Source organism: Argiope bruennichi, chromosome 3, assembly GCF_947563725.1.
Source record: "Argiope bruennichi chromosome 3, qqArgBrue1.1, whole genome shotgun sequence".
Taxonomy (NCBI): domain Eukaryota; kingdom Metazoa; phylum Arthropoda; class Arachnida; order Araneae; family Araneidae; genus Argiope; species Argiope bruennichi.
In genome coordinates this window covers 57,015,148-57,038,646 of record NC_079153.1, presented here as the reverse complement: position 1 = coordinate 57,038,646, position 23,499 = coordinate 57,015,148, and the positions used below count along the sequence as shown (strand labels likewise).

Here is a 23,499-nt window from a genome sequence, read left to right as displayed (position 1 = left end):
ATATAGAGATAATCGAAATGAGGGTAACTTGTTCCACACCATTGTACTGACAAGGAAAGCAAAAACTTCTCGTCATTAAAAAAGTTCTCATTCTCATTTTTGACGTAACCCCCCCCCCCCAGTGAAACTTATGATTACGTGAATGTAATACAAGTGAAATTTTCCAATAAGTGAAAACGTGTTAAAACACTATATAGTTGCTTATACTTTTTCACTTTACAAAACCTAATTTTCTTTATGTGTTTAATGTTCAAAGAGGAAATATGCTCATCTGTGCTTTCAGATTATATCTTTTACATTCAAGAATATAATAGTGTTATCCCCGCTGTGTAATTCACTTACTTGTCAAATCTTTGTAAATTTTAAATGCCTTCAAATGCAAAACAAACAAAGCTATGTTTTCACTTTAAATGCAAGGGCTGAAAAGTTCTCTGAAAATTTGAATAAGAGTAACCGAAGAGAAAATTGGAAAGAAAATGTAGAAATTGAATTACTTTCTCTTAATATCCAAATGGCAAAAAAAGAAATTGTTTTACAATTGTCATTCATAAAGTCAGTATTTACACACAATATATTTGTGGAAAAGACATCGCTTAAATTAAATTCAAAAACCATAATAAATATTTTGAAAACATTTTTAGATTTTTTTTTCAACTGAACAAAAACTTAGCATCTCTTTGAAATTAAATTTGAGAGTAAAGAAAATTGATTTCATATTCAAATAAGTGTTTGTTTATTATTATTGGCTGAAAATTTGAAGGAACCTGAAAAAAAGTTACTTAAAATTCAGGCAGTAAAACAGTAACCAATGCATTATAAATTCATTCTTATTTTAAAACTAATTCAAAGCTTTCTTTAAACTTCGATAGCGTGAGAAAAATACAAAAATAAAAAGCTTCATAATATTTTCATTGATGAATATTTTGCCATAAATTAGAACATTTTTTTTTCAAATGTCGTCTCGAGAAATTAATTTTATCATCTGTAGCCAAAACTGTGTCACAAATTTTCAATTTTTTTTATCAGAAGCTGAAATTATTTTATAATTTTCTAAAGTGCTCCTTTCAGAAAAAAAAAAATTGTTAACATTTAAATCATTTAAGCTTAATTTTTCCTTTAATTGAAAAGAAAAACGAAAAGGAGGCTCAGAATTTCATTTTAAATTAAGGCTTAGTTGTTATAAAAAGTCTACAGCAAAACTAATTTATATCGTATAATAAATTTAAAGGGATTGTATAATTAAGTAATCTTACTCGGATTTATTGTTCTTTAAAACAACTTTCTTAAATAAATTTTCTTTAAACATTATTATAAAATTAAATAAACTCTTTATAAAAATTGTCCATAATAATTTAATTTCAAATTATCCGATAGTTCTACTTGAAAAGAAAGTTTTATAATACAATCTATGTTATACATAAATAAGAGTTTAGAAATGCTTTGGGTAGTTATAAATATGTCCAAACCAACTGTTGCCATATAAATATTAAAATAAAACAATTCACTATAACATTCAAATTTTAGCAGAATTCCAACTTTTTAAAAATTTGCTATTGGTTTTAATTTTTAAAAAAATACTATGCGTTATATGTATAATCAATCAAAATTCGTTTATTTAACTTTATAAGATAAAAAACATTCCTTAGACTTTTAAGTCTTATATATCTTATTTACATTAGAATTCCGTAAATTGCTATATATTGTAGAAATCAATTAGTTTATTGGTGTCGAAATGGTAAATTAAATCTTTAGGCATATGAATAGTGTAAAAATATATTTCATAAAAAGGAATTTAAATAAATTGGAAATAAATAAGTTTTTAAATCATTCTTAATTTTTTAATTGTCATCAAAAGCTTGGAAACAATGTTAAACAAGTTCACTACTAGATGGTGTACTTAGTAGGAAATCAAAATTTAATTAAATGCATCTATTAATTGACTGAAGTTCTAATCTAAATTTCTGAAAATATCAAAGCACTATATTATTGTAAAGAATAAATAAATATACCAAATTTTAAAAATCTAGTATATTCTAGTATAATATAAAAATTATTTTAGTGTAATTTTGATAAAATTTTTATCTTCAAATATGAGACAAATTAAATTAAATTAATGTGAACTATAATAAAATTGAGTCTTAAACCAATGTAATATTCAATATAAGATAATTACTTTCAGAAATATATATATAACTTGCGAATCGATATTTATAGCCTCAACAATCTAAATAAATGTTATCAAATGGAACACAATTATATAAATAAATGAAATATATTATTTTCAATGTAATCTTCAGTATAAATTAATCTTATAGCAACAGTATAATTCATTTATATAGATATATGAATAAATGAAATAGTCTGAAATGGCATTATTAACTATCAAAATATATTTTATAAATTATGAATTATTAATAATTTTGTGTGTAATGTGCCACCAAGAATCAATTCAAATGAACTTCTTGCCTTCTGCAACAAAATATCAGCCAATGCATCAACACGAAAAATTACTCTTCATTTTAATGGAAACCCTTCAAAACGAAAAAAGCTCAAAATTCGCCAAAAAGTTAATTTCACCGGTAATTAAGCTTCAAACAGCTTCCGTGAGTTTCCAGATTGGCAGCGTCGTGACCTGTTCACATTATTAAAATGAGATCCGCCATTCAACGTCACGGCAACTATTGGAAACTGTTGGCAGAAATTTAATAACGTCATAACTTACCCTCTGACGCCTCTGAACAAAGGAATTCCAATTGCTTAATTCTGTAAACGGTTCGAGATCCATTCCCTCAACGCTCTAGAGATGAACGCGTTCAAAGTCTCTTCGGAAGTCAAACTGATCTCGCTCAATTATGAATACGGAGAGAAGGTTAATTAACGCTGAAGAGCTAGGGGGGATATTAAATATAAGCAACATGGGGAGATGTCTCAGATCTGGCACTAGATATGCAAATGAAATATGAAGGGGAAGACAATGAAGGATTACTTATCTTAGCTTCTTGGTTAACAAGAATTACAACAAATTGAAGCTATTTGTAAGCAAACTTTTGATATCTTTATATATATTTACGATTAAGAACATTGACATATAAATTATGTAAGCAACGAGAAATCTTGTAATGAAATGTAATGTAAGCTTTTAAAATGTAATGTTAATCTTGTAATGTAAGCTTTTAAAAATCGATCTAAACTTTTGCACTTTGAATATTTTCAAAATTAACTGAAGTCGTTAATCGTGTTTAATTTCATCTTATTCTTATGTATCCACATTCGGTGACTAGATTCCTCAACAGCATTGCCGACTAAAACTATTTGTCTTTAATATGTCAGATAAATACGAGATGTAAATAAATGGTCTCTATAATCCGACACGCTTCGCTGATCTGGTCACTCAGTGGTTCGGCTTTTTTAGAAGAAGTAATGGGGAATGTAGATAGGAAAACAAGCAGTTACATCGCAATGTCAGTTACTTTGTACATCATAAATAATAAAATTTTGAATCCTGTTTTCCAGTAATGGAAAGAAGTATTTTATGCATTATTTTGTATACTCTGTATAATAAACATAGGTTTAGCTATTAAAATACATTTTTTAATGAATCTGCATTAACATGGTACTTTCGTTACTTTGGCAGTCTATCCGATTATAGAAAACTTATAAATCATTTCAATTTGAATTTTATCACTAAACTAATCGCTAACAGCCAATCGAATTTTAAAAAAATATATTACCATAACATGCAAATAAACATTAACAATATCCACATTTGATTTTATATATATATATATATATATATATATATATATATATATATATATATATATATATATATATATATATATATATATATATATATATATATATATATATATATATATATATATATATATATATATAAACTCTTAATTAAATCAAAATTAATTTCCAAAACTTTATCTTAATTTATAGCCCATCGTAACTTCATTCTAAAATATTCTCTTATTTCTTGATCCAATTCCACTTTCGGTTTAATTAATCCCTTTGTAAAAATAATGCTCCATCAGTACTACGTATCAAATGAAAGTGATATCTTCTGTACCCTTCAAAAGGTGTCAAAGGTCACACTTGTATTGAATTGGCGCCTGGCCAGAAATCCTATGTTATATAAGACTAGTGGTCATTTGTTCGTCCCTTTTTGCCTTCTGCTTTCTGTGCCGCGCTGCGCCTTCTTGTTAAAATCATGTTTGCCTCCCGAGAGAGAATAAAACGAAATTAAAAATAGCAAGTCTCTTCACTGCTTCGAACCTGCATTCTACTTAAACCAATAATATGTTATGCACACACACACACACACACACACACACATATATATATATATATATATTCTGAATTATAAATATAGCAGTATTCTGTTGCATGTAAAATTTCACATTATGTATCTTTTAATATAATTTGAAGTACTATTAAGATTCTCCACCAATGGTCAAAGCATTTGATGTACCTTTTCATTATGCAGGAAATATGATTTTAAACTATATTCATATTAAAAATAAACTAACTTAAACTTTTTATAGCGTAAAGGGTCTATGTTATTCAAGAGATTAAATTATTTTCGCTCATTCTTTGTTTAAAACAACTAAGCAAGATTGTTGTTTCAAGGTATAAAATTAATCAACTCTAAAATGCATATTATTTTTTCCCTCTAAGGTACTATATATCAACAACTTGCTAATAATAATAGCACAGGGTCTTAATTAAATTACAATCTATTTCAAAAATATAGAATGATTACTCAATTAAACCAATTACAATATTTGCTTAACAAAACAAATTACGATCGAAAACTTGATGTGAGGTGAAAAGATTTGAAGTGGATTTTTGAATCTGACGGTAAATATTTTGCTTAAGAATTATGCAATTTGTCTTTCCATAATTATATTAGTAAATTTATTCATATATTCTACTTAATATATGAGAATCAATAGATGATATTTGTTTAAATAAAAGATTTATATATCTTTCTAAAGTTTTGTTCAACATTTTTATTCTCCGTAAAACGCTGTAATCATTACAGAAAATAGTATTTCATATCATAGTGGCAAATATAACACTTTAAGGGATCTGATAATTAGTAAATATAAAAGGAACGCTTTAAAATATATATATTGTAAGGGTTTTCAAGGTGAAAGGAAAATTGCAACTAATTTATGAAATTAGTTGCAATACATGTTATTTAAATAAAGCATTACTTTCGAGTTGCTTTTTTTTTCTTTTATGCTGGATAATTAAGCTAAATGAATTTGTTTATTATTACTTTCCAATTTTTATTTTAAAATGAATTCAGATAAATGTTGAGAAAAATTATATTTCAAGTATTCATAGCTTCAGATTAAATCAATTAAATAGCTAGAAGTATCAGGATTGTTTAGAAAATAATCAATTATAATTCACTCTTCACTATACGACTTTCCATTTAAATAAAAGAGAAATTTTATTTTCATAGAAATAGTGTACATTTTCTGCGTTAGCGAGAAATATTTCACACTTCAAAGGACTCTAGAATGCGCTATGTTGATCCAAATGAGATAAAATTTTAGCAAGAAATACATCAAACGATGCTCTTCATATTTATTTAATAAAATATTTTAGAACCAAAATTCACCAACAGATGGTTATTTAAAACAAATGGTATTTATTCACGCATATTGAAAATATAGAACAACATTTGCGTTGCAGAGCAGGTCTATTAACATTATTCTTTAAATGAAAAGAACGAAAAATGAAAAAAGAAATGAAAAGAAAGCTGATTCTGCACAAGCATTAGTTACTTCTTCACACATCATACCTACGTTCCAAGAAAAAGAGCTATTGCAAGAAAAGAGCTAAAAATTGTTCTATTAGAATCAACAGAACTCCCTTCCAACTTTAAAAGAATTCCGTCACATGAAGCGGATATGAAAAGGTACCATGTTGCCATGAGCTCTACATAAGATGATACAAAAATTCGAAACAACTGGCAATTTGGTGTTCTTCCAAATACAGGATATCGCGTCAAAAATGTGATTATCGCGATCGTTGAATCCAGCAATCGGTTGTCACACATTAGTATGAGTATATCAGTTGTTCCTCGTGCATTAGATATAAGGAATTCCAATGCGCGAAAAATCTTACGGCTTATATTGCATTTTTATCCCTACAAAATCAAGTGTGTGTACCTTTAGCAGGACGGGGGACCAGAGTCTTGTAAAACTTTTGCACTTCAATTCTTTGCTAGACTGGTTGTTGACATCATCTGCCCATGGAGCCTTCTCTGTAGAGACAAAATCCGCTTTTACCTCAATCGGCAGGTTAGCACTACCAACTGTCAACTTTGGACAGCGAAAATCTCTTATACTTTACACGAATGACCTTTTCATCCTCAAAAAGTGACAGTATGGTGTAGTTCTAAACCACGCCGCTTGCAATAACGGTAGACATTTTTTTTTTTTTTGAAATATAACAGTAAATGGAATTCAAACTCGTTCATTAGCTTGGATGCCTTCAAGACATCATTTTCGTGACAGATAACGCACTTCCTTACATTCGTAGTCGTGCAATGCAATTGAAAAGACATCATTTCACATCACTTATAATACATCATACACCATATTCACATCATATTAAAGATATCATTTCACATTTGCGACTCTTGAAAGTGAGGTTTATTGAAAGTCAATATCTACCGTAAAAACCAGTATATTATGTCAGATCTGAAGAATAGCATTCGGTGCCATCTTCTATGCAGACTTCCGGCAGACTTACATAGGTCAGCTGAGGAAAATATAATCCGGCGAGAGCACGTTGTTGAACATGAAGGTGGATATACTGAAAAGTTTTAAAATTCTTTTTAATTTTATTTAACATTTATAAAGCATCTTACATGTTTTATGCGTATTACAAAGCCCATTGTTGGCAGATTTTTCTGCTGAAATCTTTCATTTTACAAAATGTCGTCTACACGTCTGATTCTAGTTCTTTTGTTTGGTGGCGGTAGGACTTCTGTTGCTGGCGATTTTGCGAGGTTTTCGGAAGATCATAATTTTCATTTTCATTAAATAAATAATTAACTTAGTAAAATATTAATAACTTTTTATAATATAAATAATAGTTAGTTAGTAGAAAATAATTAAAATAAAATAATTTAAAATTATAAAATAAATAAAATTTGCGTAATACCAATGTGGGACATCGTCATTTGCCCGATATTTTTCGCATGACACTAACATGATATCACCGGGTGGCACAATGTTAATATATATCAAGAGCAAAATTTGAATCATCTGTTATTCAATTTTTATCTCATATGGACCAACAAAATGCATTCCAGGCCCTCTAAAGTGAAAAACTTACTTTCTGCTAATACTACATATAAAAGAAACTATGAAAAATAATTGAAAAATTAATTTTTAATTTAAATCTTAAATTAAAAATTAAGATTTAAATGGAAATCAAAAACGATAATTGCATTAACATTTCTTTACAAACCTTCTCACTGTAAATCAAAAATATAGCAAAAAAATAACTAATTTTTTTAAAAGCATAAAGCTATATTTTTGTGTTTTAATAATAAACAAAAAAATCTTTCGTATTTCTGTCACTCTATTTAACAAAAAATTAAGTTCAAAATAATTGCTATGTATGCTGATATTTTTTTCTGATGATGAATAAATTATACTGAACTTTCTTAATAAGTCGAGTCAAAAAATATCTGATATTTTAAAGAATTATTCATTGATGATTTAGTGGGGAATTTTTAATAATTATTTGTGAAAAATACGTCCATTTCTTATTATCGCTTTATTGACTGACTTTTTTGAGGAAAAAATCGCTTTTACTGAGAAACAGTATTTTAATATGCATTAATGATAAAAAACCAAATTAAACAAACAATTAAAAAATAAAGCTGGAAACTGTAGTTTGAAAGCATAGTTTGTCGTCCTCTAGAGTACCTTAAAGAAGTCATATGCTTTCCAGCTCACTGGGCCAATTATTATTTGTTTCCAAACGCCTTTCCTGGCCCTATAGCAATTCTTATTAAAATCTTGTTCTGCAACATCAGCTGCGCCATTTGTAATCGAATATTGTTAACCCATTATCTAATTTTTAAATTTCTGTTTAGTGAAAATATCAGCATTTCTCTTCTTAATAATTTATTACCATTTCTATTTATACAAACAGATCATTTTTAAAGAGTGATTAATCATAGCACATTAAATGAATAAAAGCTTAATATTAATACCTACATATTAGTTGTAGAAGTACAAGAAGTGTTCAAATGAAAAGGTACGAAACGTCGTAGCAACGTAAACGTTAACATATTTACCTATGCCGCTATGGGAGAACATAGCAAGACATGTAGGGATGCGATTGGAATCTCCGGTGCAGAACAGAGCATGCTCGGACGCCCACAAGCGCTGGAGAGCGCATAGGCTCTTATAAAGAGCGCCGTCTAATTGACGTGGCAATGCATGTGAAGACAGGATGGCGTTCACATTGCAAAATTGGATGATTGAGGAGACAATCCGAAGACTATGCAAGTCCATGAAGAACAAAAGACCGGAGCTACTCACGAAGGGTTTGGTTCTGCTCCATGATAACACGCTTCCAAATCTCTCCAGGGTCACACACGTGGAACTGGCCAAGTTCAAGTGGGAGCAGCTCGACCATCCGCCCTACAGCCTGGACATGTCACCATGATATTTTCATGTCTTTGGTCCCCTGAAAAAACATCTGAAAGGGAAGCGCTTCAACTCGAACGGCGAACTCAAGGACGCTGTGGACTGGGTCTCGTCACGGCCACAGGAATTCTGGGAACAAGGAATCCTTCGGCTCGTTAATCAATGGGATCGTTGTGCTCAGGCATATGGTATCTACTTTGAATAAAGTTCTTTATTTATACCCACAGTGTCGTTTCGTACCTTTTCCTTTGAACACCCCTTGAATTTACAAACCTTATTTAGAACTTCAGATAATTAGGATTTTAGCTAAATATAGATATACATAGAGACAACGACTGTATATTACTAATAAAAGTTTACTGATTGCAAAATTTTATATAATTGTAATGTTAGTTAAATAAAGATACGTATAAAGATCAGCTTACATATTCGTAGCAAGTGTTTGCGAACATTTTTTTTAAATTAAAAAAAACCCACAGAGATAGGAACAAAAGCAAGAAATTTACGATTCACTTGGCTTGATTCCATGAAGTATAAATAGAAAAATAAATAGTAACTAGAGCTCAGTAATAAAGAAAAATAAATATTACTTTTCTGAATTAATATTAAAATTTTACTAATATATTTATTCTTTCAATACTGTAATTAATTTTTATATATTATAATTAAATCTACGAAAACAATCTTGCCTTGGGATATTTCCTTATTAGCAAAAATAAAACGTAATTTTTCTCTAATCACAGCATTCATCATTGATCATCCCCCCGCAAAAAAAATAAATAAATAAAATAATGATAATATCTTTTCTAGACTAGAACGCTTGTTTCAAACTCTTAAGTCTCTCAATTACATAATAATAATAAATCTTAAAATGATGAGTTCGAAACCACATTTTTCGGCAATCTTAGATAGAGAATTAGAAATCTATGCCCCAACTACAGCACGAAATTATTTCTCTACAGTCAGAATGGTAGATCTGAATGCCATATTACAGAGATAGCATATATTTGTCTCCTATATGAAGCATATATGGATGACTGGTTCTGAGAAGTCTCTAAATAAAACATATCCCTCTTTTGATAATCAGAACAAGCGCCGAATGCTTATCAAGTCACTTCCACCTGCTATAGTGCCAGAAGTTTCAATTTGTGAACATCCCCAATTCAATTTTGCATTATATGCTTATGCACACTTTTCATTTTGTTATTATATCATCGCATATTCTTCGTGGAAAACATATAGATCATTTCCTAGCGTTCAGTGAGTTTCGTAACAAAAAATTTGCAGTATCCGGCATGTGAAACTTGTTTCACCCTGAGCGGAAGTAAGAATATTTATTTTATTTTGAAAAGATATTTTCTATTTCAGAAAAGTTAAATTTATATGTGTCCTTTGTAAACTGGAAACGTACGAATTCTTTATTATTATCTGGGTTGGGATGGGGGTGAGGGAATTAGCGTTTGATCTGGACGTGACTTCTCTGATACAAAGGTAATCCAATTATAATTTTAGATAATAGTAAATTCAATATATTGTAAACTTTACATAAACATGATAAATTTTTAATTTACAGCCATTAAATGAATATTTACAATGTAAAACAATGAATATATGATTAACGATCAAACCATCTCATTTGCTAACCCAAATTCCTATTAAGGATGATGATGATGTGTATCAAAATGTACGTACGCATGTTCGTTTTTTCATCTCTACTACTAAATGTGGTATGTTTTTATTTCTTTGGGTTTATATTAACCACTTACATGTACTTCAAAATCATTAAAGGTAACCACGTATCTTTCTCTTTTCATAGGTGCAGATCACGACACTGTGCGTGTCGACCTCTCTGAGTGCGTACGTGGCCCTCTTCTGTCTCTTCTCTCCCAAAGTCTACATCATCATCTTCCACCCCGACAAGAACGTTCGGAAACTAACCATGAACAGCGCCACCTACAAAAGAGCACCAACTAGCAGCACCTGCGGGACCTCCGTCAATCAAGGCAATGGAAAAGGTGAGAGCTTTTCTTACGTAGTTAGGGCACACAAGGGAGGGCTAATTCAGTTTGGACTCGGTCCATAATGAAGCGGTCCCCCCTCTCGGTCCAGTAAGCCCCGCGCAAGAAAAGAAAGGAATTGTTTCCACTGGATGGAGCAGAACTAATCCCGCTAGATAAAGAAAGGGAGGGAAATGATCCCAAGTTACGGCTGAGCTGCGTTCTCTCTCATCACTTTGTAAAAGTCAGGAGCATGTCCGATGTGACGTCTCCATCTGGAGAGATGATGCCATGGTGGCGACATCGGTATTGATCTGTTACAATCCTGTCGATGAAATTGATTCCTTTTTCACTTTTAGATCTGATTAGACAACAAATGAAATTGCCCCAAGACAAATATATTCGAGACTTCTGAACCTAGAAACTCAAAATCAAATATGAAACTCAAAACCAGTCTTAAAGATCTTACCATTATGCCTCTCAAATCTTTAAGAAGGAGCTTTTCCTAATGTTTATTCTAAATTTAACTATATTAAACGGTTCTCTCCGTATAAATTTTATAAGACTTTTAAGATCTCTGAGAACTTGACATTCATCATACGACTACAAGCGTTTTTAAAAGTGACTTATTTTCAACTTTTATCTACTTGACCTTATTTCATTTTTATTTATATTATTTTTTTTAATTCTTGACTACACATTATTTTTAACTATACATATTGTAATATTTATGTGTACTCATTGTTTTGCCTTTGCATTGTTCTTGCGTATGCTTTACTTTTTGACCCTTGCTTGTTGTTTGCATTTTTTTTATTTATAGATGGTTTGAAGCTTTGCAATTCTTTATTCTTTACTGTTCCTTTTTCTAATAGTGTTTTAATTTACTTCATTCCTTATTGTTTTTAATTAATGCCCTCTGTAAATAGAGTCAGTCACTGTAGTGTGTTTATTTCAAATAAATAAAAAAAAAATAACTAAAAACAAATCATTGCTATAAAATTATTTCTTTTCAGCGAAAAAAAATGATCTTCTAAACAAGAGAATTTTTCTTACTCATCATTCAAGATGCAAGAAGTAAGTAAAAGTGTAAAATATCAAATGATGATGAAAGGGGAAAGGCAATGAAGATTTAGTACATTTTAATACTAACAGCTTTCACAAATTCAAATTTTTATTTATCTTGTAGAACATGAAATTATTTTGGACTTAAATATGTTGTAATCAATTTTCTTTTCTAACTAAAAATTAGTTAACAGCCGTATATAAAGCATAAAATTTCCTCTATAAAAAGCAGTTTCATAATTTTGAAAATCCATTAAACTAGAATTTCTAAACTTTTTTTAATTTTTCACTTTTTTAATTAAAAAACAATTTTAAGATATTTACGTTTTTAAATGTAAACAATGTGAATTAATATGAAAAGCATTTACTAAGGACCAAAAAAAATTATGTAAATAACGCAAAATAACATTTTCCTAGCAAAAAGGTGGATGATTATATTCCATATTTATTCGCAATTTGGCATTTATACTATTTCAGTTTTTATTAAATTTATTTGTCTATTTAGAGGGAAATGCGTCAAATCCAATTAAACGTCGCTTCAAAATTATTAAATATATTGTAAGTATTATTTTTAAATTCATATTGGAGTTTCAAATTATATTTTCAGTTTTTTCAACTACATTTAAAATATGCTAGGAATTTACCAAAGCAATTCAATCCAAAAGTAAGCTTTGGCAAACCTATAAAAAAGGATTCCTTAATGATTAATTTATATAGAGTTACTTAGTGATTTTGAAAAAACATTCTCATACTCCTCTAACGCACAAATTAGTTTTCCCATTAATAAAAAAAATTATTGAAGAAACATTTATGCAGTTAATCTCCATTTTCATGGTAAAATTAAGTAGTCCCCTGGAGCTTTCTACTACTACGGCTTTTTCTCTTTAATCATATTAAATTCCTCGTTAAATTTATACAAATCGCTGATACTAAATTTATTGGTTGCCCAAAATATTTTACATTAGAACTTTGGATAATGAAAGAAATCTATAAGTAAGTAATTTTAAAACTCAACTTTATTTTTTAGAATAAAACACGACTGCATTTGAAATTTCAAGAAGTTAAGAGAACTGGAACAGAGATATTTCTGCCTCACAGAGGAAAAGTACCAAAAGATATTCTTAAAAAAACATTTCATATATCATTTAAAAATTTTATTATTTTAAAGGGAAAAAATCTTTGGTTTCATTAATATAACAAATTTAATGCAAATATGTTTTGGAAGCACATTTTTATTTGTGTATTAAGAAGAAGTTTTTTTTTTTATTTTAATTATGTTCGCAATTTTATTTCTTTTTTAAAAAATCATTATCATAAATATTAAGAATTCGTGAAATAACTTTACCAAATGCGCTACAGACGTCGCAACGAGTATGAAATTAAATTTTGGTTAAATAAACCGATAACTGATAATTAATTTCTAAAATTATAAAATGACGTCTTTTCATCTTAAATACATTAAAATTCATTAATATGAGTAGTTTCGAAACTTAAGAATATCAGAAAGTAAAAAATGGAATAATATTTCATTCTTTACAAGCATAACGCAAAACAAATTAAGTTAAAATAATTAATGAATGTATATATGAAATATAGTCGCATTTCTACCAAGGTAAGCATTTTGATTTAATTTTGCTTGCAAATTGAATAAATAAAAAATTTTCGTTAAAGAAACAATCTTTTATTTAATTTAAGATAGAGTTTCATTTTTGCCATAAGTTGAAGGGAATTTCACTTAGTTTTTTCTTCTAAATACTAACTGCTATATTAGAAGCTTTAAACACCTGCCAATAAATAGTAGTTTTCAATAAATTAAAATGACAATTTTTGTTAATTCAATGGTATAAAAATGGCAAAACTAAGTACAACTACAACGTATATATGAAGCTGAGACAGCAAACATTTTTGTAAGAAGTTCAGCTTTTCAGCTTTTTTTAAATATATATAGTTCCATCTTTTTTTTTTTTCAAGAAAAATAAGAAAACCATGAATAAATCTAATAGTTCCACTAAAGCACTCCAAAGTGGAGTTTATTTTTTGAATTTTATTCTTTTTTATGGTTTTGAAAACTGCAGTATGGCTGAGAAATCCAATAGAATCTATGAACTGAGAAACATTCATGTTTTATCGTTAAAGGATAATATATTGTGCAAGAAAAGAACAGATAAAAAAAATGCAAACATATTTTTTTTTCCAGTTGAAAAATGTTCTTCAAGTAAATTTCCAATACTTTGTATTCCGTGAACCTTACGGGCCTAAAAAAAGAATTTAAACGCCAATTCTTTTCAATATAATTCTGAACCGTTAAACTTCGCTTTTGGAAATGTTTGGATTTCAGAAATTCAATAATGCTGAAAAAGAAAGTACTGAAGAAAAAAAAACAATTCAAATTGAGAAATGATTTATCCTTTCAACGGAAGATGAGAGAAGTCATTTTGTTCCTTATATATTCATTTCAATGTCCATATGCAAGAGAATTTGACTGTCGAAGCAAATGTCGAAGCCATTGATCCAAAGTTTCTAATAAGAATAAACTGGATAGAAACAAGAAAACTAATACAAATTATGATTGAGTAATTGCTTAAATCATCACAAAAAGAAGCGATAATTTTTTAACTAAAAATTTTAGAAAAAATTAACATTTTAAATTATAAAATATAGTTAGAAATAATATTTAAAAAATATATAATATAAATAGAATAAAATAATCATAAATTATTAAAAATAATTTTAACGATAATTTTGAACAAATTAAAAAATAGTTTAAATAAATAATTAGTTTAAGTGAATGAATAATATATAGCAGCACATTTTTTCTTAAATTTTTATATGCTCATAATTTATCTGATTGATCAAAATAAGTAATTATATGTTAGTAATAAATAAAATTTTGTAAAATATGAAGAAAATTATTTGTATAAAAGTTATTCTAATCTATAACAAATGAGACATTTTTAGGATGATAATTAATAAATATAATTCTATGATAATTGCTTACGTAATTCATTAATGGAATTTTTTTCAAAAAATTATAGCTTATTTAAAAAAATTTACTTCGAGTTGCTTAATAATTGAAATCCTTAAATAGTTATAAATCTTTCTCCAATTCTTATTCTCATGATATGAAACAAATATTTTCTAATAAATAAAAACAGGCAAAATTTTCTTTGTTTATTTTATTATATATTTCTTGTTTACTTACGTACTTTCAGTGAAATATCCTTTGTATATCTCAGTTTCTAATAATAATAAAGAATCCAATGAAATTGAATGCAAACAATATTCCCGCAGTACCTAATGGTTGCCAAAAAAATTTCAGCAAATTAAAAAAATAGCTCGTAATAAATAATTCATAGTTTTAAAACGATAAATTAGAAAAATCAATAAAATATCATCAGATGCCTTCATCAAATCAAATCATCATCAAATATCTCATAATTTCATCAAAATCTTACTTCATACCAAAAGATAAAATACTGATGATAAGATTAATTAAAATTCTGACATAAATAAATCTTAGATATGTGTGACGAATTATTATTTTAGAACTTAGTAAAGAAATATAATTTAGATAACCACATGAAAATAAATTGTCCGTTTTAAAAGATTTACATTCTATTTCTGTATAAATATTTTATAGGAAATGTTCTTACATTGAAATTTTGGAAAATCTTATTAAATTGAAAAAAAAACTAATTTATCAAGGATAAAAACTCAAAGACATTTATTTTCCAGTAAATTTACTTCAATTTTCCAATCGTTAGGTTTTTAAATAATGGAAACGACTAATTAATAAGACATCTTTTTTCAATTCAAGTCATTATTATGTACCAATACATTTACATTAATTTTCTGTAAATAGCTAACTTCTAACACACAGACTTCAATTTCGAAAAAAAGATTTGAAAATATTTTTCAAATGCTAAAAAAAGCCATAGTCCCCTTAACATTCTTGCATATTCACCAATAAAGATAAGATCTGAATCCCACTCTCACATAAAATTATGAACCTTGAATAAGAGGCCGTGAAAACCTTGCATAGTATGGCGAACAATCGCTACGGATTATAGGCCTGCAATGTGAATCTAGCAGTTTTACTGAATCTATTGTGAGAATATATAGTTTGGATATCTTTTTACAGACCGACTGAAAACACAATTTGACAGAACTACAGTTGTTATCGTAAAATCACATATCGAATTTCATTGATTTAATAATTGCATTTAATTGCATGCGAAAGTACAGACAGACAGACGGTTATCTCTTTGACAAAAATAGTTCAAGATATAACAAGAATCTGCATTTTAGAGTCCAAGCCTGTTGATTGATGTATATGGTGCCAGAACTTTCATCAAATAAATCTAAAAGTAATCGCGCCATTCTAATTCTATTATGTGGTTTTAATTATTTAGGATCTACATCTAAAATATATGTCTAGCTTTCAATGATTCTCTATCATAAAACATAGAATAACATTTATTGACGAACACGAACACAAAGATACATCATTCTACGTTCCATCTCTAATTGGACATCACAAATTCTGTAATAGCTGAGTATATAAAAAAGAAACGTATCAAAGTTCAACAGAAACTGCGCATGCGCTGGATTCCTCGTGACTACAGCTGGAATAGGAGAAAGGCGTCTCTGAGACGGAACACCTGTGTAGCAAATTTTATCTATGTAGCTCTTATTGTATTTATCGAGTTCATTTGTACTCGAAAGATCAAACAGGTAGACTTTCTCTCAATGGATTGCTTTCCAAATTTGGCAGAAATTTGCTCTGAAGTCCATATACTAAATTTCATCAGTCTAGCTCGAAGCAGGCTTTTGGAGTTATCGTCCTCATCCGACAGACAAACATAATGCTAAAAATATGACTTTTGAACTCAATGAGGTTTGAGGCGTGGAGATTTATCAAGATATCAAATTCAAATTTTTTGGAAATTATAATGCGTTCAATATTCTTCATTAATAAAAAAATAAAAGGCTCTAATCAAACGAGAATCTAGACCGAATAGACGCTAAAAGTTAGTGAACTATTTTTCATATCGCTCTGCACTTTAATAAATTAGGAAAACAGGATTCTGACATAATTTTTAAAAACCATATCCTGTGGGCAAGAAATTAAATAGAATTTTTCGATAAAGTATTTTCACCACAGTTTTATATCGATGGAAGAAAAAAAAAATTTTTCGGAATAAAACTCGTTGGCATTTGCTAAAATTCGCCTCACTCTGAAAAAGAATAATAAGTGAATATATTACATATGGTAATCATGGCAGCGTCAAAGAACATTTCCGTTAAACAGAGACTGCAAACCAATAACTAAGGAAACTTCTTTTATTTGTTTTTGTTCCTTTCTGTCTCATTTCCATCGCATTCTGCAATCTTTGGAGCGAGAAGGAAAGTGTTGGGAAACGCCTAAGATTTATTTGAAAACGTTTTAAACGAGATAAAAGCCATGTTTATTTTCTTCAAACGTTGCCATTAAGTCTAACGTTCGCAAACCCGAAGCTTTTAATGAGCAAATACTTTTTCTTCTCATCTTAAATTTTAGTTTTTTTTTCTTTGCTTTTTGTGTTTTTTTATCTCTTTTTTTTTATCAGTCGTAATTGAGAATTTAATTACAAAGATTCTAATTGAAGAGACAATTCTGGTACTAACAATAAACCAACAATAATAATTTTCACATTGATTTCGATTCCTATTGCTATTCTTACTATATATTTTTATTTAAATCGAAATGTTTTATAGTTTTATAGATCGAAATTTTGTAATCATTTTTTTTACTTCTTTCTAAATGTTCTAAAGTATTTTTGTTAGCAATACACAACTTTAACACTTTCAAAATGTAACTACAATTTAATTATATTTTTGACTAAATTTTTATTCCAAAGTGGTGGTATTATTTTATGGTAACTAGGGAAGAAATTGATTCAAAGTTTTCAATATATGTCTTTAGTCACCAGTTGGATCCCACTAATATTGTTTGTGTTTAATTTCAATCAAAACTTCAATGCAAAACTTTTATTTTGTTCATAATTCCAATAAGAAAATGTACTTTTAAGCATAAAATTGTTATAGATATAGGATCTTCTTATTTTAATAGTCTTATACTTGTTCTTTTTATTATAAAAATGCGTCTTCTTAATTAAGCCAAATTCTATAATGCCATTAAACTGATAATCTGCCTTCTAATTGTAACTCGTCTTTTGAAATACAGTAACTTCACTTTCTAATACATATTACTTGTAAAAATAAGAAGCAGGATCTTTCTTAAGATTTCAACCAGTGAAGAAAATATTATTTAAAATCTGTTGAAACAATAAAACTATTTGAATCTCACTTCAAGGATAACCTCTTTTGTAGAAAATTAAGTAAAACTTAAAAAATGGCCAAAATTCATTAAAAAAAACTAGCCAGAAAATTATTAAAATAATTATTAATAATTATTAGAATTGATATCAATAAAAAAGCATTTTTTGAATTTTAAATTGCAGTAATTTTGAGAAAATAAATGCTTTCAGGAATTATCGCAGAATTATATAATTAAAATTTAAAAAATATCTCTCCAAAATAAAAATTCAAATTCTTTCAAAGTATATTTGTATCAAAATTGATAAGTTTAGGCCAAACGGTAACTCTATTTTGTCGAAGATTTATCCTCAATGGCAGATATTAATATACGCACACACCCATATATCCTCCTTTATTATTAGCAGTAGCGATTTCGAATATTTCTGAGATAAATAAATGATCTTTGTATTCCAATGGTATTCTGTCCTGCTTTTCAGTCATTCAAATTGATTGATGGTAATTATTGGTTCTAATTATGACAATCTTCTGTTTAGTGTCTCCAATTAATATTGACGCTCTAGCATTTCATTTTTAGCGGTATGTGTGATGCGCTAGGATAGAACCTGGTACCTTATGGTTCGCAATCCAGTAACATAACCAGTATAAAAAAGCATATGATCGTGTAGTGTGGTTGTTAACTGGCATATATACTATTCACCACACATCGATGATGCCCAGTCAACTGTTACAATAATTTCCATAGATATGATAAGATCTTTATTAATACGTGAATAAACTTACTGTGCTCTACATATTCTTAAATTTCTTTGATGATAAAAGGATTTGTAATTGTTCTTCACGTTCCTTGAAATATGAATATGGGCATAAAACATATTCTTCTTCTTAGTTTTCAGTTGCAGGCTGCAATAAATGATGCAACTTACTTCAATGTAACTCGTACATAAACACGCATATTCTCTTTTATCATTAGTAGAGATAGAGATAAAGAATAAAGAACTAAAAACGACCTTTCTTTTCTCTCTTTACAGGAACAACTGTGGAACAAGTGAAACTAAGTGTTCACATGACTCCTTCTAGGGAACAGACTACCGAAACTGACAAAGACAGCCTCGCGTCTCTGTGATGATCTAACTGTCAGACGACTACCATTTCTTTCATTTTTTTGATACATTAACTTACTTACCCAAAAGAACTTTCAAGGCTTTGATAGCACAAGCAAAGGACTCGAAACTAATCACCGGACTCGAGGAACTGTTGGCTTGTTGACACAAACCAAGCAAGTGCTGGAGCAAGCGATCAAAAGACTTAGAGGAATAAGTTAGCAATGCTTTATGAAATGCTGAACTCAACTAAAATGATTAATATATAACTGTAATATAATGTGTAAGAAAAAAAAACCAAACATATTTGCTATGTAGGCTTTGACTTGTACATAGAATTTTTACAAAAGTGATGAGCACCATGAGCAGTTCGTCGATGTACATAGCAAAATGTGGGGTTTCTGAGCATGGTATTTTGAAATTTTAAAAAAACAGACTTCCTGATGACATTATTTTACTATTTTTTTGGGGAACTATGAATCGGAAAGTCGACACTAATCATATCATTTAGATTGCAATTATGGCTGCCAACGGACTATACAAGTTGTACAAAGTATGAGCAACTGCTGAACAAAGCTGAGGATAAGTATCGCTAAAAAAATATATTGTAGCGTGTGTTCGCACTTTTTTCCATAATACTCGGGCTTCCCTTAAACCAAAGACCGTCATTGTTGTGTTTCGTGTGTTGTCACTGTTATTAAAAAAAAGTAGCTTAGTTTCCAAGTTCGAACAATACGAGTACCGTATACATAATATATAACAAAGTTCTGTGTTACGTATCAATAGGGAAATATGCCACTTGTAGAAACACAGTTCGTTTCGCAAGATGGTGTTTAGTTTTCCCAAAATCAAGCCCAACTGTCGTAGATTTGTGTCGTTTAGGTACGTATATGTATAAACTGACGCGTGGTATATCAACTGAAAGTAGAATAGAAATATACTAATGCATGTATAGCTATACGTTTGTGTTTCTAAGGCAATAATATCTTGATCGCGAATTTGGAAGTATTTAGATGTGCACAAATTGTTTACATATATATAGGAGATTGTCACACAAATGCTTAAAATAGCACGATGTTCCTAAGCTGTTAATAACAAATTATGATGCAATTAAAAGTTTAAGCACGTTTTGAAAGTGAGTAGCTCATAACGTCCAAATATGTGATAAGGGAAATACACGAATGTAATGATGTCTTTACTCAAATGGTTTCAGTTTCAGTTTCAGTTTTCATGTAATTCACTTCTTAGCAAATGTAATGTTTATAACAGATATACTTTATCTAATGGAGAGCTACTTACAACGTAAGTTTTTGGCCACGATTACAAAGATTCTTATAATATTTTTTTCACATATTCTAAAATTTTAATCAATACATCAAAAGCGAGTCATATACATGGACATTAACATTCATACAAAGCACGTTTACATTCATAAAGTAGCTATAAGATTTTGAAATTATACATTATATTTTTCCAAACATTCTAAAACTTGAAACAAAATGTGTAAATACGTGTCATTCACAAAAACATTAATAGTAAAACACGTGTACCTCCAAATATAACCGAACGAATTGAAATATATAGTTTCATATTGGAATTTATCCTCGACTGCAATTCTATATTATTTCTTTTAATAGACGATATTTGTATTACATAACATTTTTATTATAAATTTGAAATTATCAATGGCTTATCATATTTCTTATAATATAACTACTCAACATATAAACAAAAATCTATTACAAAATCGAATTGACACTTTCTTAAATTGCTAAAATTCTTTTAAAATTTGAAGAATTCGATATATTCTTTAATTCATTTTTAATCCTATATTTAGATTAATTAAACACTTTATGTGGTTTTAAAGAAATGACCGAATTATAAATAATAATGATCTTATTTTTTAAAAATGTATGGATTATAGAATTTTAAAAGCTAAAATTATTTCATTGAAAACATTGTAAGAGTTCTGAAATCCGCTTTTTTATATCTCATGAGAATGAAAAAGTGTTTAAAAGCTTGCGGGAAATATTACTGCCTAAATCTAGATTGACTCGTGTAATTCCAACTGATATTGCATGTAAATGTATCGAATTATCTTTACATCAAGCATAGCATCAATTTTTAAAAAAATAAATTATACACTTAATTTTTCCATTTTTTTTGCATTTGAATATCATTTCAAGAAAACTCATTAAAGAACTGGCATTTTTAAAACTTTAAATTAATAGAAAATCATCCGAAAAATAAAAGCATTTTTCTATCATAAGATTATTTAAAGAATAACTAACTTCAAATCTTTTTATTGGGTCACCAATTTTTAAAAAATATTTAATAATAACCTATTCAGCAAATATAGTTTTAGGTATAAATTTAGAGCTGTTAAATATCTATGCTTACTTTAGTAAATGGTAGTTTTATAGTGTGATAGCATGTTTTTGTACAAACTGATCCCAATGGGTAATTTTGTGCACATCTCTATACTATATCGTTTGCAATGCATGTGAGCGTAGATTGACTAGTACATATATACACTTACAAGCGGCTTTATTTATTTATATACATTTTATTTCATTCATTTGACAAGCTTATTTATTCGTCGCGATTCCAAATGAGTTCATAGAATATCATCTGCTTCTATTTACGGTTTTTAGATGACACGGGTATCTCTTCGAAATGGCCATTTGTAAATAAAAAAGGGGCTCATTTACTCATGGTCCCTGAGGAGAGATCCCAAAGTTTATATTATTTCAGTACGTGCTTTATACAACAGATGGCGCCATTAGCACAGTGCCGTTCACGGTAAAGCGATTCACGGATCTTCCAAGCTTTATGTAGATCGCGATAAGTTAGATTTAGAAATCTATGTTACAAATATGTTAGTAGAGTGCAATATAAACGTCCTGTGTGCTAGAATGCCACTAGTATTGATTGTAAATAGTGTTCTGTTATTTAAGCAATGTGTAAATGTTTTGTACAGGTTTTCCTGCTGTTTTGATTTTATTAAGCACTGAGCGATGCTGCAATTAAAAAAAATCACTGAATTGTGCACTATTAATACCACACCTTTTAATATTTTAAGTAATTTCTTTCATGTGTAACTATTATTTTACCAACAGTGGAAATGTTTCAATTGTAATAAGAGTTTTAAATGCAAAATTCATGCTTTGTTCCATTATCAAAACTCAAATGTGTATTTCCTGATTGGCAATGTTAATAAATAGATAAGAAGCATTTTTTTATTTACTTTGTATTTTCTTACATATAACAGTTTTTATGAATAAAATACATACAACACTACAAAAGATAATTTTTTTTACAATAAAATTCAGATAGTAAAGTAAATTATCTTTAAAATGATCTTTCAAATTATGCTGTAAGCACAAATCATAAAAACTAAATGGAAACTTTGTTCGAAATTTGTGGATTTACGAGATGTTATCATTGGTCTCATTTATATGAAATAATTTTTAACGTTACAGAATTCTAGCAATACTTTTAAGTTCCTATAAGAAAAGAATTTAGAAACTGATTACAATGTTTATAGAGTTTCACTTTAATGGATATCAAGTTAGTGACATATGTATATGTCGAAAAGCTAATTGTCACTTACATTACAACCTCATTTTTCAAACTCATTCCCTATTTATCGATTTGTGAAATTTCCTTGGACATTAATTTTCAAAAGTCGAATGATAAATATTACTATAAAAATTTCTAAAATAAGCGTAATGCTACTACGTTCAAATTAGGGTTTATACAAAAACTGACTTTTTGAAAAACCCGTTTTCGAATTCAATATTTCCAGAAAAAAAAACTGTTTTAGACGGTTTTAGAATTTTTGTAAAAAAAAAAAAAATAGAATAGGGAAAAATATTTTATTTAATTTATATAAAATAACAAAAAGCAAAATCAATATCAAAATCAAAATATAAAAAAAAATTAAGGATTACATATACATATTACTTACTCAAAATAACGAAAACTGAAATAAAAATTTCAAAATAATATTTATATTATTTTCATTAATTTTAATTTCTCCTAAGAAAATAGGATTTTAAAAAACATAAAATATTCACTGAACAGTGGCTTAATCTTGTTCTTATTTTGGACATAATATTGCCTGAAATTGAAAATACTTGTTTACTAGATATTGAGCTTGATTTTATAGTTTTCAGGGCATAAAATAATAAATCTAAATTTTTTGTTCTTTTATTCGTTGCCCCAAATAATGAAAATTCAGCTTTCAGTGCCTTTGGATTTGTAAGTTTTTCTTCGGGATTCTTCAAGAAACTTATGAAATTATTTTTCTATGGCTTCTTT

General features: G+C 28.4%; 1 protein-coding gene across 2 annotated transcripts in view; it reads left to right on the top strand.

Annotated features, from left to right (window-relative positions):
• LOC129963673 (metabotropic glutamate receptor-like) overlaps positions 1 to 22,399 on the top strand; it is a 183,017-nt gene extending 160,618 nt beyond the window's left edge. For both annotated transcript variants that reach the window (XM_056078170.1, XM_056078169.1), the window contains exons 5-6: positions 10,513 to 10,711; positions 19,105 to 22,399. In XM_056078170.1, the coding sequence (XP_055934145.1) occupies positions 10,513 to 10,711; positions 19,105 to 19,199 (294 nt within the window). In that variant the 3' untranslated portion in view covers positions 19,200 to 22,399. The remainder of the gene's footprint in view (positions 1 to 10,512; positions 10,712 to 19,104) is intronic.
• Positions 22,400 to 23,499: the final 1,100 nt, after the last annotated feature.